We start from the raw sequence: 16665 nt of genomic DNA, 5'->3' as shown, positions 1-16665 counted from the left end.
TTGTAAAAGCAATTATTTCAACAAAAAACAGAAAATGGCATAAATGGTAAATTTTGCCTGTATTCTGGGAATTTCTTAAAACGTATTTTCAATGAACTTGCACAGACAATTATTGTTTCCATCATGATTAAGCTACCGAAAATAGGAAATGAAAGCATCCCAAAGTGACGTTGTCATTACATAATGACATTCACTGTCTACTTCGAAATTAAATTTCCACTGGCAGAATGTTGAACATAACAACCTTACCTGATATTACCTTATCTTACTTCTGGAAAAATATAATTTTACATTCATTTGATATATATTTCCACTCAATTGACAAGTAAATAAGTTCCTTGATCCTTGGCATAAAATTTAACCACACAAGCTATTTTAAGGATTACTTTACCTGCAAAGCTTTTCAAATCGAATTTTATCACGTTCCTTCTTCCAAACGAGAAGAAATTTGAGGGTGGTTCGATAGACGAGAAGGGCAGGTTTCAAAGATGCCACTTTATCATCTCCAATGTCAGCAAAGAGTTCATCAAACTGCTCCCTGTTACATGCAGAGAAAGCTGTGTTAGATCTAGCTTGCAATATCCACCATTAGCTCTGCCAATACAGAGTGAAATCCTTGAAGATGATTCGTGACGTAAACCGAGCACTTACAATATCTTCTTCGAAAATCGAACACGATCTAACCAGCCACGAACATGAGCCTGAATACAGGTTGCAGCAGTTTCCCTTTTTTTCTCTAACGCCCTTTCTTCCCTTGCGGCTTTGGTCTGCTCCAGAAAACTTCCTTTCGATGACTCTGGTACTTTGTTGAACATTTTTTCTCAAGCATCGACTGCTCAAGAACGACTAGGAGATTCCTAATATGAAAGAAGGGAGAAAACAAGGGCAAAAATAACATGCAGATCATATTGAACTCGGCTTTCCCTTCTAAAAAGAATATATAACGAAAAAGCTTAAAACACCGATCGTTGGTCTAAAGGCCTTAAAGGACCTTTAAAGAGAAATTATGAAAGAGGAGATCAATCAGTCAAGAAAGCCATTTCATTCCCCTATCAAATCATATCAGTTTCAAATTTACATACTTACATTGAGAAATAATTTTATACTTTTTCATCTTGGCAATCGAATTGCTGAAGCATTCCAAACCCAGTCCAGCGGAGAGCAAAAACATTGCTCTTAAGATTTGACATTTGTTACATCAGTTTGGGCACGCTAAGCGACATTCATTTTTTAGGAGTTTATTTTGTTTTCGAATGTATGCAATCCTATTGGCTGTTACTGCCGATGCCACCATTTTGCGTCAATGTTAGGCGTTCAATTTGAATGTAATATTTTGCTGGTATAATGGTTATCGTCGTTTCGACGATTTCTGTCGGTCAACTGGGAATAGAAAAATACACTAAAATAACCGTTGGATAAATTAACGGTGCAGATCCTCAAATACTTTTTCGATGATGGTCCAATTCACATTTTATGCCAAGTTAAGTGTCTAGAACAGTGCATGTCTCAAGAAGATTTTTCGTTCTCCTCGGAGATTTCGAAGGTATTATTAGAGTAGAGGACCATTTGACGTTCATTTGGATTTTCCTCTGTAGTAATTAGAACAAATATTAGCGAGGGAGAAGTTGCCCCACCATAATTGCTCACAGTACCTAATGACTCTGGGGGGAGTGGCATATTGACTTTTGAAATATTATAACAATGAAGGTATGTATAACATTATGTATAAAAATGTTGCATTAGGTAGAGAAAATTTCTCTCATATAAGGAGTTTTTCAGTCTCACAATGATTTCATTAGCAATGGCTTTTTACCTAATGCCCATTTGTAGGAAATGTTGATTTATCATTTCTGTCAATACATATATTACATTCTTTTGTGCTTTCTTTTTTCTAACTCTCCTTGTAACTAAAATAGAAACATGATAAAGTGTATACCCTTTAATGGAGTAATCTGGCAGTGACTCCTTCTTCATGGATTTACCTCATCAATAGGGTAGTTTCCTTCATCAAAGAAAACAAAATGTATTGATTGCAATTCCTTACCCACCATTAGTGTGTTCATAATATACAAATTATTTGGTTTCAGAATGCCCAGTTTAGACGAATGGCAATGGTCAATTTTAACTTCATTTGAAAAAGGCCAGATTGGCACCCATCCGATTCCACTATGATGTCACAGGGACCTAGTTTCTATATGAGTAGATAGGAGTTTTACATTGTCTGAGATTAATAATGCATGCATGAGGCACAGAGCTCAGGGAAACATCTCTTAATAATCACACATTAAAAATACCTAAGTTCGGAATGTTTCCTTCGTTTGATAGGGGAATAATAATCCTTATTTCAGCCAAGCGCTACCTGCTAGCAGGGTACTCAGCTACCTGCTAGCATCCTGCGTTGTATCAGCGCTCAAGCCTCGCTCCAAGGTCACCTCACACGCCGACAGCTGAAACCAGAAATGCGTCACACTGACTTTTCCCATCATTCCTACTTAGCTGTCGCGTTTTTGCACGCCTGAAATTTTTCACTTTTTGTTTAATCGCGAAAAATAGATATCGTCTTTCGAAAATCTAAGAGCGTGAAATGCACACTCCAGGAGTAATAACCTTTCGATTTAGGTAATAAAAAAATAATAGGAAACCACCCTATTCACAATGAGGCCTACACCCTAGCTGGCACAAATCATAAAATTTCTCGTTGGCTGATGGATGCCATTCTGATGCAAAGAATAAGTTGCATCCTTTTGCCTGGATGCCATCCATATACGCCATCACTGCTGAGAGGGTGCGGTAGGGTGACACCACCATGCGTAGAAAGATGCATTAATAAGTAGGGTAAGTACTCCTTCATTCTCGTCTAAAAATCCTATTATTATATTTCTTCTTTTCTCTCACTTAGCCAACATTCTCCCATATAACTCTGTATTCCACATCACCTTTCCGCTCAAAACTCACTCTATCCAAACCTTCTGTCTCCTTCATAGCTACTCTAAAAGCTGCCTCTCCTCACCCACCTTGTCCAGCACTTTGTCGTTCCTCCTCTCCATCCACTTCACACTCTCCATTCTTCTCCATACCCACATCTCAATCACCTCCAGTCTTCTCTTGTCCTTCCTCAGTGTCCATGTTTCCGTACCACATAGCACTATTCGCCAGATCTGAATCTTTGCTAAACTTTAGTTTTAACTCTTACATAGCGATTCTGTCATAAGTTCCTCCCTGTTCATGAATACCTCCTTTGCTGATGCCATCAATCCTCATCCTGGCGTATTTATGAAATCTCTACCTAACCTCATAAGCAACTCAGAGATTATTGAAAAACTGGTGTTTTTCTAAGCCAAACCCATGATAAAACAGGTAAAAATTTTGCTCACTCAGCGACTGAAAGATGCCGGCCAAATCTTAGACCATTGACAACAAATGAAAGATATGTTTTGCTTTCATGTATACCTATGCGTACAAATAATTGAGCTAAATTGCGGTACAGTAATTTTTAACGTTGGATTTTCTTTTCAAATCTGTCATGCAGCAAACTCAGGTATCCAATTTTAGGCTATGCAACCCTCAACGAAAGGGGAGAATTAGATTATGCCACCCACAATTGAAGTCGAGAGTTTTGCATTCAATTTGTAAGACCTATTTCCTGCAGATTTTGGGAAATACTTAAAGATTATGGTCTTAGATTTGTGGAAATACGGTAGTTAAATTGCTCTAGTTTTTTCCTTGAGTCTCGTATTCCTAGCTCATGATACTTTACAAAACCACACAACTTTGGTCTTCTTGTGATAAATTTTCATGCCATATAACTCTCAATGTTTGAACGCACCTACTAGAGCCTGCAATCCTCTAGCAGACTGGCTAATCGGTGCCAGATCATCATTGAACCTTACTGATTGTGGCGGAGCTCTTAATTTCAAGTGCCGTCACCAAGGCCTGCCACCTGGCTGAGGTTGTTGCCCTGGGACCCTGCCGCTGCCACCAGGGTACGCGGAACCTAGCGCCAGGAAGGCGCTGCAAGAGAGAGACGCTGACAAAACGGCAACAGAGATGAACTGTCATGTGTGAGAGACACTGAGCAAGTGTGTCGCTTACCATTGCAATAAATAAACTGGAATACCCCAAACCCCTTCACTGATTTAAACATCATCCCCCCTATGGTAACTCCAGTTTCCAACTCATCCAATGCCTCTATCACCATCTCCTCAATGTACACGTTAAAAAGCAATGGCGATAGTGTACAGCCTTGCCTCACTCGTTGGGCAATGCTTTCCCACCCTAATTTTCCAACTGCTAACCTTGAGCACTCCTTTCCTCCCTTGAGCACTCTGGGCCAGATAAAGATTATGAATGAGTCGCCTATTCCTACAATCTAGGCCTATTTTCTTAAGAATGTCAATTAACTCTACTTAGTCTCTCAATCAAATGCTTTTTTCCAAATACACGAAGAATTACAGGCCCTGCTTTTATTCTATAAGGTTCCTCTCTGGGGACCTCATTACAACTACATATTGCATCTTCAGTTGATTTGCCTTTTCTGAAACCAAACTAATCATTTCCCTAATACTCGTTTGCCCTCACCCTCCATTTTTGTTAAAAATCCTTGGTACCACTTTCACTGTGTGCGATACAAGGCTAGTAGTTCTATAATCTGCATATTCTTATATAAAATAGGCGAGATTTTTGAAGCAATTACTAATAAATTTTATATTTTAATATAAAAGTTATAAATATTTACACATTAATAACTTCTATATTAAAATTAAGAGTACATTCTTTAGAGTAATTGTTGTACGCGGATTTTGATTCCAAATACGAGAAGACCATTTGCCTGTCAGATCCTTGTGCCCCCCAAGTCCTGGATCCACCCTTGTTCGGAGTAGATGGAAGACATGGCTTGCCCTCTTTTGGTGTCCAACGGTGACTTTACCTTGATGTACAGGGTGCCTACCTCTCCTTTCTTCTGAAACAATTCCATTTCCTCACACCATCTTTTCCACTAAACCTGCCACACCCACTTAGTTTCTCATCGTAATGGATTTCTCATTTCCCTAAACATTCTTTTGCCATGTTCTGTGCCAAAGTTCTTTCACTTCCTTCTGTTCTATTTCTTTTGCCATTTCTTCCATGATCCACAGTTACTTTATCCTTCCACTGTCAATGTGCCCAATTGACTTCTATGCCATTTACGCTATTCCTGTATTAATCTTATGCCATACCTTTCCTCTGCAGTAGGCCAATCTCCTGGATACTATCATCCACCATTTCCTGGTTATCTCTCAGCTCAAAGTCTCCTTCAGAGCATCTACGTTACATTTCCTTGTCTTTCTGGTTTTCCTGTCTTTCGACTCTTACATTGCATTTCATGAGAACGGCTTTGCGACCTGAATCCGCATCTGCTGCAGGGAAGCTGCACAAGTTTTTCACAAAATTCCTAAACCTCTGTATTTTCATGATGTAGTGTATCTAGCAGTGGCATAACTATGGGGGAGGGGGGGATGTATCCCCCCCAAAGCCTCTGAGAAATCAAAAAAATATACGAAAATCTTGTCTGGATTTGATATATAATAACTGCATCTGTTAAAGTGAAATTTTAAGTGCCAAAATGTAGTAAAATGCATTTTCAGGCATGTTATTTTTCAAAACTTTTCATGAAATCCCTGAATCCTGGGGGGGTAGCCCCCACTAACCCCCCTCAACCCCCCCAAAGCCCCCACATCCCCCCCCAAAGCTCCCTCATCCCCCCAAAGCATATTCCTAGTTACGCCACTGGTATCAAGTACCTAATTGTTTTCACTGGACTCTTCCTCGAGTACATCCATACTTTATAATGATTGTGAAGAATTAAACCATGTGTTTGTAATGATTAATTCATTGCTCCAGCAAAATACTACCTTTCTTTCCATGGTCATTCCCCATTCCTAATCCCAATTGTATTTCAATCTGTCAATTCCTCAACCTGACTGAGGAGTTCACCTAAATCACACACAAGCGTGCGCTTCAGCATGTTAAGTCCCAATCAGAAACAGATTCGCAGCCAATAATTCTCTTGTAAAAGAGCTATACCCATGCATTTTACCCTTCAAGCGAAATATTTGTTTTTTAGAGTCACTGCAGTGAGAGAGTTAAATTGTGATATTGCTCGGCAGATAAGTCTACCTCTCTTTGTTCTTGGGGTGACAGAAATGAAACACATTTTCAACTTTTATAACTATTTATTGAATACACAAGTACATAATGACATCAGCAAACTTAAAGGATCACATTGTGTTACACTTAGGCTGATTGAGGAAGAAAGAGTTAAAACAACATGCAAACAGCTGCTCAAAATAAATCCAGGTCAGGCATGTGGTATGTTTGTGAAGCCTTTCTTTTCTTGCAAAAAACACCATCCAATGCCACCATAACTTTCAGTTCCAGCTAACAACGAAACAGAACTTCATGCTTAGCATATAGCACCTCATCATTTAATAATGTTCACATATTATAATCAATTACTATAAGAAGATGACTTAAGTCTTTCCCAAAATTTTCACTTTTGCCAAATGTATGCCCACAGTAAAATTTACAGTTTCATGTTTTGGTGGGATGTTGATTAGCCAATGATTCAGACTAAAGTTCACCTTCATAGATGAGTTGTAAATAATGTAACCACTTCACCCTCTTGAATTAACCTTCTTGAAATACAGAAATATTATTTATAGGTAAGAACTTGTTCCATCAAAAGCACATTTAAATAAATGCGTCCAGGGGGTGATAACTAACTTTTCACTTGATTATCTTTTGGTGTGAAAACGCACAACAATATTTCTCAGTAGTAACAGGACCAACAACTAATGCTTTAAAAGCTGACATTTACTAGCAACAATTGCTAAGTCCACTAAACCTTATGGAATTAACAGTGCAAATGGGATGATGATATAAATTATCTTTGGCACTTAAAATACCACTAAATTTTGTTGTAAATGCACATGCTAATGTTAATTACTCATAAAAAAGGTGGATTAAATATGTATTCTTAAACCTCCATACCCAAAAGGAAATGCATACATTCATCAGTAGATACAAACAATACTTCATGGTTCGCACGATTCAGATCAAACAAAACTCTTCATAACCAGAGAGAGAGATGCCATGTACGAAATTTTCAGGATTACAAAACAAAAAAGACCAAAAGATCACTCATAATTTTGATATTCTGGAGTCAGAACAAACATTTTTGACCTGCAACAATGTGGCACCTTACATTTTTGTGCATAGCCGAAAACATTTCCATCATAATGAATATTCAGATTTCACAAAATTTAGATTAACTTTTTGGATTTCAAGGAACGTTTCTAATGCTGGAAGGAGTGAAAATACACCAACTACCCAAGAAATAATCGGGAATTCCAGAAGAAAACATCAAAATTTTAAATTAATAGGTAGTGGTATCACAAATATCATGAGCTCACATTTTTCAAGGTTCAAAAATAAAAAAAATGCTTCAAGATTCGCAAGCAACAAAAAACTAGAATATTTTAGTCCTTGTGAGCTGCCAAGGATAATTAAAATATGATAAATATGCAAAGGGGCCAAGCTAGCCCACGCCTTTTGCATAAAAAAAATGAAAAATAAACAGTTTAGTGATATGGGCCTTAAAATTAAGAAATAAAATTACTATAAATATTTGAAACTAAACAAGTGAAAACTCGTGAATGCAAGAAATATCAAAATACACGGCCAAACGCCCATTCCACAATGATCATGCAATTAGTGATTGTCCAGTTTTATCACGGCATGCTAACACTGCAAATAAACTAAATCCCAACTATGGTCTCTTGAGTGAAGTTTCAATGTCATTATGATTAGGTACAGAAGCAATTAACAGGCAGTCACACCTGTAGATTAGGAAATAACCTTTTTCATAGCAGTAATACAATATCTATTAGCAATTACCAGTAACATACTTCTTCTCAATCATAGGTACATCTACTAATGATAACTGTGTTGATTGAGAGCTATTAATTCTATCATTGCATCAGAAAGTATTCTGGTAATTGAAAGAAATGATAGGTTTCTACTAAATGGGATAGGTACTGTACAAGCTGGATAACCAGACCAGAGGTGTTTAAGATCAAACATCAATACACTTCATTACAGTGTTATGATATAAATCTTCACGTAGGTATGCAAATTGACATTTTGTGATTTTAAAGTATGCCATCAATAACACAAGAAACTTATTCGATACACAAAATAAGACATTTCATTTTTATGGAAAGCATGAACAACTTATATCAAAGGTTGACTAAAACATAACAGGTAATTAATGTTTTAATTAGAATCAATTAGCCCCTGCAAACGGTATGCTAGCTCGTAAGTTTTAGCTAAAATGGAACCTAACTAGAGAATTAATGCTCGATCCATTGATTGAAATTCCAAGTTATAATTATAGTAACATAACATCAAATGCCTTGAATTCATAACTGATTTCTCAAGAATTAAATAATGCAATCAATTCCAGTAAAATGAAACCTGTATCATGGTTTGGGGTTTCGCCATTATATAAATCAACAAATATTTGTCTGCTGATGGGCCATAGACTTTCAAATCTCCTTGGTTGATACTTATGAACATTTTATGAGAGGCAATACCTATAATTCCAAAATTCAAATTGCTCAGGAAGATTAATATTGATAATTTTCTTATAATTCCACCGAGAAATTTGCTTGAGATACTATGAAAACAGTTTTCTTCATTACTATTTAACAAAAAATCCACATTTGCAACTGTACAATCACATATTGGTTTTACATGGAACAGCTAAAACTAACAATTACACATATTTTTATTGCATTATTATACTAGTGTAATACTTTTTCTGCACTACATGTATAACAATATTGGGTTACCAAGTTTTACGCAGACCTCCCATAACCTATAATGATAGTTCATTAATCTACAGATATGAAAACGTGCCATTTAGGGTAATACCTGTCACCAAAATGAAGTTAAGATTTTTTTGTTTGTTCAATCTGTTTACTAAAGTCATAATACTCAATGAAAACTTTTTTTTTTGACATTTTGATCACTTTATGTGGTCAGAAAATGGAAGGCACTTCACTACTTTTTTGAACACATGCAAGCCAAGAGTTCTGATGATAATGGACATCCATTTCCATGAAAATTTTCTGGTTTTTATTTAGCAGTAGGACAACCTATTCCTGAAAACATTCACATGATAGGCACAAGTTGATGAATGCTATATAAACTGCTTTGTGTCCACTAGGCATACAAATTTTATGCAAAAATTCATTTATCAAGAATATGGCTGTCTACAAATTCACTGTATTATGATTTTAGTCACTATTTCATTTTTTTAAACTGATGAAGTAAGCAAAGAAATTTCAAGGCCACTTTTTAAAATTTACTTGTTATCACTTAATGTTTTGTCTCGACATTTATTTTTTTATTCAATCTTGGCATACCCCAATGGCAGGAAGGCATTAATTCATCCTAATATTAACAATACTTTACTATGAATATAAATTTTGTACACTTTCAAAATGAACAAATCACAAAAATAAGTATTGGATTTTTTGTTCCTCACACAAGTTCAAGCTAAAACTGACTAGACTATACTGGCATTTACAGGGGCATAATAAGTCTGATACATTTGGCAAAGTGTAAACAGAGAATGTTACACATCAATGATTACTAAACAACGATTGACACTCACTAACTTGTATTGATTATAGTGATTAGAGGAATTCATGGCAAAATTGGCTATCTTGGTCTTTCCCATTCGGCATTGTTTAGTTCCATGGTCTTTTCCCAAACTCCATAGTGACACACATTTACTAGAAACTTGCAAGTAGGTAACCAGAATGCTGCAAAAACTCACTTGACATCTCATGCACATATACACACAGCACAAACACACTATATGCAGTTTCTAATCAATTTCCCACGCCTATTCAGCAAGTGATTTAATCAGCATCTCTGTCAGACACAGCAAACTACCATGTCTGCCCCACAGAAAAGGCTTCATGAAACTCCACTCACTATTGGACAAAATATATATCTTTTAAGTATTAAGTATTTATATATTTCATATAAATCTTCCCAACTTTTAATATGACCTTTCTCTCACTTGGTGAGCATGCATCCTTTGGATTTTTAAAATCTACATATAGAATCACAATTTCATTCTTTTCTTAACTTTCTTTTGTAAAAATATGCAAGCAACACACACATTCATACTTTAGTGACGACCTCATATATAATGTTCTTAAATCTCTTTTTTTATCAAGTACATTATCACTTAAAATCAAGGGATAAATTCAAATAGACTAAAGGTTTCTAATGATAACTTTGAATTACACATTAATTCAGACGATCGTAACAGCTATGATAGGAAAAGACAGCACCAAAATTATTATGAAAAGTTTCAAGGTACGCCTCATGTCACAGAATTAATGATTAGGTCTGTATTTGATTATTTTTTCCATTGGCAAAAGCAAATTTGAAAAGCTAACTACAACACCATCATAGGTTTTAATTTAGTTCTTTACATTCACTGAATTATTGTACACACCTTACAAGATATTTACCTATATACTCGTGAAGGAAATGGACAATACTTGATAAACTGACAGAGAGCAAACTATCTTTCAAATCATTTAACCTCATGAGCCTCCAAAGAAGTGTGTTCTGATACATGTTGTACTTGATACATGGAAGCCACAAGTATGAGTTCTTGAAAAAAAGGTGATTTACAATAGAGTTAAGTAGTTTAAAAGATCATCGCAATCATTTATATCCATGGGCTTTATGCTCACCAAAAATCCAAGGAGCAATGAATCAGCCAACGCCCTGCCTCAATCACAATTAAACAAGTCACCAAGTTCGAATGGGTAGCAGAGATTTTTTAATTTGATAACTAATGTGATATTCCATGCATTGAAATGCAGTTTGCAAAAATACTATGACTTAAAGAAGAGTTTTCCGTACCAAAAAAAATGTAGCACTTACTGTCATTCCTTAATTACCTGGCTAAAAAGATAAGACAACTATAATAAGCAGTAAATAATATGGAGTGTTGCACAGTAATCGGTGCTTCTTTTTCAATGTCACATAACAAATAATCTCAAATCACTTCAGATTCACCATAAGAAAACTCATAAATAATCAGATAACTTTGCTACAAACTCAAAAATACTTATAATATACAATCAAAACTCAATTAAAAATTATATTGACAGCTCATTCATCACAATTAAGTGGAATCGATCAGTTCAGTTTGGGATAAACAACAACGTTAAAGAGCCCTGGATGATATCCAGCATCATATACTGCTTTGTAGATTATATATGAAATACAATGTGAGATTTAAAAACAAAGCCAAATAGCTGTGATTAATAAGCTATTTCAGCAAATGTTTTAGGTGCATATGTTAAGTTCTACACAACAGTAATTATAATCCATTGCACATGGAAAACATTTGTTAGTTCAAAGCAAAAATGTTACATATCATTGCTTCCTTCAAACAAGGAATGGCTTACATTGTGAAAACACTTAAGCATTTTTAAACCACCAGTACTTACAATTTAGGATAGGGCAAAATTAAACAGTATTGCACCTGCATGCTATGGTCCTATTTCTGTAATGTTTCTACATTTTAAATACTTGCCAGTATTTCAAACTTTGAAAAGTAGACAAATTTAAAAGGCTTTACTAGGCTGAAACAGACATACACTATGATATATCACACTGAAATAGCCCATCATATATTTTTTTCCTACTTTTTCAAAAAGATTTTCTGGCAAATTCATATGCATTTCCTATAGTTCATTTTCTTATATATATATATTCATTTATTTATGTATAAACTGTGAACCACACTGAGAAAAACAAAACAATCAACTCAAAATGCTGGTCTGGGCCTTTGCCAGTCTGACGGCGGGGAAATGGGAGGCCAGCCAAGCATCCACCGCCCATCTGAGGGGAATGGGTATCCAGGGCTGGCTCGAGCCATTGGATTGCATTCCCCACCATCATCTCACTCGTTATGGCCCTCGGCAGCCAACTGCTCCATCTTCACCTGAACAGGCTGTAACTCAGGGGGAGGTTCCCTGGACATGACCCTATCATCGACACCTACTCCACTGCTGCCACTTCCGTGCTGCTGCAGGGGGCTCTTTACAATCTCATCGATATCCTCCTGGAAGAGATTCTCTGGACGCGGTGTGGCGTATGTTGCTCCTGGTTTGTACGTCATACCACTCACTCCTATTCCTCCAATGCCTCCAATGCTATTCCCGACGAGACCCCCAAGGCCACTGCCAAGACTTCCTAGGCTGTTGGCCAATGCTGCCATGCCCGCGGTTGGATCAGGTTGCTGCTGTTGCTGGGGGGGTGGGGATGCCTGCGGAGCCACTGGAGGCGGGGGAGGGGGAGGGAGGGCCTGGGGGCCCATTGCAGATGCGCAGAGCTGTTGCCGCAGACCCTGGGCCACGGCGGCTACAGCGGCTGCAGCTGCCACCGACAGGGTGCCCGGCTCCGGTCCATTGGAAGAAGGTACATTTGGAGGAGGAGGAGGATAATTCTGTGGAGATGGAGGAGGAATAGGTTCCTTTATGAAAATAAAGGAAAAATAGGAAGGCAATATCAGAACATGATTCATGTTCTTTTTTCTGATAATGCTTAAAGGGGCATAAATGTTGGAAAACGCTCCACAAAATACAAGGAGAAATTAGAAAACTGCAAATGTTATGCAGTGCTGAGGGGAGAATTGAATGCTTATGATTTTAACATTTTAATCAAAAACAACTGTAACTCGGAGACTACTTACATTAGTAATGTTAAGTAAAATACAAAAGGTATTAAATTGTTTAATCTAAAATTAAATAATTCACAGCCCATGTTTCTCAGTAAATCATCCCCTCAAGAGCAAAAATCATCATTAATATCGAAACAGTTGAGATAAGTGAAGGCCATCTGAGAGTCCTTTTAAGTGTGAATATGGATGTTTTAGATAAACTCAAAACCGCTTATAGTGGGAAAATCTATGCATATTCAGTATTTTAAGCGTTTCAAAATACTGAGAATGTGTGGGACAAGTCAAGAGTGAACACCTCTAGAGTTTAAAGTTCAGGCTTTGCTCTCTGGCTATAGGCACAGTGCACATGACTTGGGCTGCTAGCCACATAATATGCTCAGCAGTCCAGACCATCTTGTCCGGTGTAGTCCACAAATTTCCACAGAGGGGAATAATGCCTCTGAGGCTTAAATGGCTAAAGCACTCGGACAGAAGTTGGGGGATCCAGGTGCAAATCCTGGTCAAGGTGAATGATTTTTTCTCTGGGGAATTTTTGCATAGTTTGTGCATTTCGGGTGACTCCTTAAAGATATCACCGTAGCAGGTCCTCGAAAAATTTGTGTGAAAAATTTAGTCAAACAAATGAGCAGTCACTCTAATCTCAAGACTACATGAATATACACTTTGAGGTGGCCTGGGGTTGGGTAGAGGCAATTTGGGGGACCAGGCATTTGAAAAGCACTTTTGAATTTGGAAGTCGAAATTAAAAAAAGAAAGACTAACAGCAGCTGCCTGGACTATTATGCAAATTGCAATGCTATTTAGTATATTGAGGTAACATATCCTTTTAGGATACATACACTCATATCATGCATTTCTGCAATATCTCCCTCTTCTAATTTATCAGCAATCATGGGATAGTTGTTAAATTTTCTTATGAAATATCAAGACGAACACTTGTATACCAAATTTATGTGGAGCTTATACACTTAAACTAGGAACACAAAAACTTTTTCCAGGGCAAGACATATGCATAAAACATATAACAAAATTTCAATTAATTCTAAAAACTATTTCATTGCGGAACACCTTCAGTTTGGGATACATTGAATTAGCTTCATCATAATCATAAAATTACCCTAAAAGTTAGTCTCAATAGTTGAAAAAGTAAAAAGGAAATTTATACATTTAGAGGAAAAATTTGCAGGTTAATAAGATCATAAAAATACATTGTCTATGACCATTGAGTCATCACCAGGCCCTTTTTCCCATGATAATTGTGCTTCACGATTGATAAACTCCTGGTGAGAATAAATTTAAATTTGCTCAGGGCAACACATTTTTAACCCCTGGCAAATAATTATACATAATAAAATTGAGAGGACTAATATTAAGGGTAATTATTATAGACCAATTTGTACAGAGTAAAGATGTACAAACTGGTATATTAAAGCCACTAGCCCTTCTATGGGTTCTCCTTCAATTTTTCTCAGTTCCATGAAACTTTTTAAAGAATAATAATCTCAATGTTTTCAAGCTCAGTGCCCTGCACTAAAAATTCTGTTCTGCCATTTAACAGGATACACTACACACAACACACCATACAAAATCCACGTCTAGGCTGATGCAAATTGGATTATTGTGAATAAACTCCGGCTTATGATTGGGGCAACAAACTAACAGTCGCCCGATGAAGTATCTCAATAGTGTATCAACAATTCTACTCCCAGTGAATTTGTGCACATGTCCTGAGCTATCTCTTTGATTAAAATACATCTTATGAAAAGTTAGATGGCTCTACATGGTAATTGTTACCCAATTAGGAATATTAACTTTTTCACATGAAATCAGTCAGCAGGGAACCTTTGCAAAGTCATTTTGTGATAGTAATTTCAACACTCATATGCTTTGAAAGGAAAGCATGAGACTGATAATCTTCATTAAAAAAGCTCATCTATTGTTACCACATGCAGCCCCAATCTCCTATGATTGTTTGAGATACAATAAAATGGTAAACGAAAATGTATCTGGCAAAAAAATGACAGAGATGTATTGTCCATAGATTACAGTCTTAGAAGATAAGATGGAACCTCCACTGTTAACATATTAAAAAAGAGACAATCTTCACTGAATTAAGCTATTGAAACTATATAATATAAGCAGAATATAAGCTAATGAAATGATGGAACCTTTGAGTTATTGTCCCACAAAAAGTAATGCCATAAGATGAAATTTACCTATAAGTGTAGAATTGCCAAAGTTTTCTCAATGGTTAAGAATGCAAACCACTGATTTATTTAAATTCCATGAAACACAAATTTCATTTCCCTCACTTCCATATCATGTTAAACCCATGTTGCATTTATTATACAAGGACACAAAATAAAAATTAGCATTATTTGATGAGTACATTCTGTTTTTAATGACAAGAACTATTTATGGAGATGTAAGATTAGTATTTTATGGATTCAATGCTACCACATCAGCATTATTGCTCATGAATATAGAAAGAAGGAGAGATCGCCATTAAGGGGCTAATGGAAAATAATTTCACTGAATATACTACCCAATGCTTAAGTATATTACTTTACCTGAATGCGAGGAGGGTAAGAAAGATGTGCAGATTCTTCCTTCACGTGAGTTGTATCTCTGAATACCACTGCTCTTATGACTCCACGAATATGGTCATCTGGCCAGTTTCCAAGCAGAATGCGCTGGGGTCGCCCTCTTCCTTTGGGGCGAAGATCTGCAAAGAAAGGATAGCCTTAATGAAGCTGTGTAGCTGTCATAAAAACAAAAACTGCAGGCTAGAATTTTAATTTTTGAAAAAAATGAGAACAAAATAAATTTTTGCCCAGAAGTGCAGAGGAAAGAGTGCTTTAAAGTCATGGATTTTTTAAATTTACCATAATAGTATGTCTCAGCATTCAAATGTTTCAAATAGCTATGTCTTAAATGCACTAGGCATCACGCTTGCATCTTTGGGCATATTTTTACGTATTTACTTCAAACAAATAATAAATTACTATCATATATCTGGATTTTCAATGTTAAGTACATATAATACCTAAGTGATAAAAGTAAAAATGAGTTGGTGGAGTTCAAAAGTAATACCCAGATGTTTCATTAATTTATTTAAAAGACACAAAGTACTCTGTTATTGAACATGCTGAAAGGTGGAATCTTTTGTGATAACAGGCTGGACATTGATGTTAAGTTGAAAAGCAGGGAATATCAAACAATCAATTATCAGTGATTGATGGAGCTTAAAAATTGAGGAAAGGAAAAGTTTGAGGTGTAATGGGTTGAAGATCACCTTTGAAAATAAAATCTGAACCTTGTGATGCATTCAATCTACAGATCTACAATAGGTGAGATTAACAGCTTAGTTTTAGTATGAATAAAAATTACAAACTGACAGAATTTGATTTCACGTACTGTTTGTTATATTTTCACGAAGCCAAAAATGACCTTTAATCATCACTCCAAATTAAGTCAATGTAAAAGTTCTTTTTCAAAAATAAAATTAAGTGGCTTTACTTTTAAGTGATAACTTAGGTTTGTATAATTTTGGATAGTAATTTTCACTAATGTACTTTTTTACAGTTTGAATTTCCCCTTAAAAAGAAGGCAATATTTGTGCTATAGCTATCAATACTGATGCCTTGCAAATGTGCATCTCTGTGCTTGTAAACCAGATTTATTAAAAATAATTACATATGCATGGACACTTGGGCCTGAACACATACAATCTAAAAGCATTAGTGTGAAAGGGGATTGAAGTTTTATGTAATTATCCTTCCTTAAGAACATGACCCCCTAATTATCACAGAAGTGAATTGCTCATGTTTCATACACCTTTCGAG

The 16665-nt window shown here is 36.2% G+C and overlaps 2 protein-coding genes across 2 annotated transcripts in view; both read right to left on the bottom strand.

The window, feature by feature from the left end:
* Window positions 1-1212, bottom strand: part of LOC124159416 (ubiquitin-protein ligase E3B) — a 36838-nt gene extending 35626 nt beyond the window's left edge. The window contains exons 1-3 of the mRNA XM_046535218.1: window positions 1087-1212; window positions 652-857; window positions 392-538 (exon numbers count right to left, since the gene is read on the bottom strand). Coding sequence (XP_046391174.1) covers window positions 392-538; window positions 652-815 — 311 coding nt within the window. The 5' untranslated portion in view covers window positions 816-857; window positions 1087-1212. The remainder of the gene's footprint in view (window positions 1-391; window positions 539-651; window positions 858-1086) is intronic.
* Window positions 1213-6192: 4980 nt separating this feature from the next.
* The window catches only part of LOC124159764 (protein bric-a-brac 1-like), an 80362-nt gene continuing 69889 nt past the window's right edge, over window positions 6193-16665 (bottom strand). Inside the window, exons 5-6 of the mRNA XM_046535678.1 lie at window positions 15391-15545; window positions 6193-12613 (exon numbers count right to left, since the gene is read on the bottom strand). Of these exons, the coding sequence (XP_046391634.1) occupies window positions 12041-12613; window positions 15391-15545 (728 nt within the window). The 3' untranslated portion in view covers window positions 6193-12040. The remainder of the gene's footprint in view (window positions 12614-15390; window positions 15546-16665) is intronic.

This window comes from Ischnura elegans, chromosome 5 (assembly GCF_921293095.1).
Source record: "Ischnura elegans chromosome 5, ioIscEleg1.1, whole genome shotgun sequence".
Lineage (NCBI taxonomy): Eukaryota > Metazoa > Arthropoda > Insecta > Odonata > Coenagrionidae > Ischnura > Ischnura elegans.
This window is presented reverse-complemented; position numbering and strand designations above follow the sequence as displayed.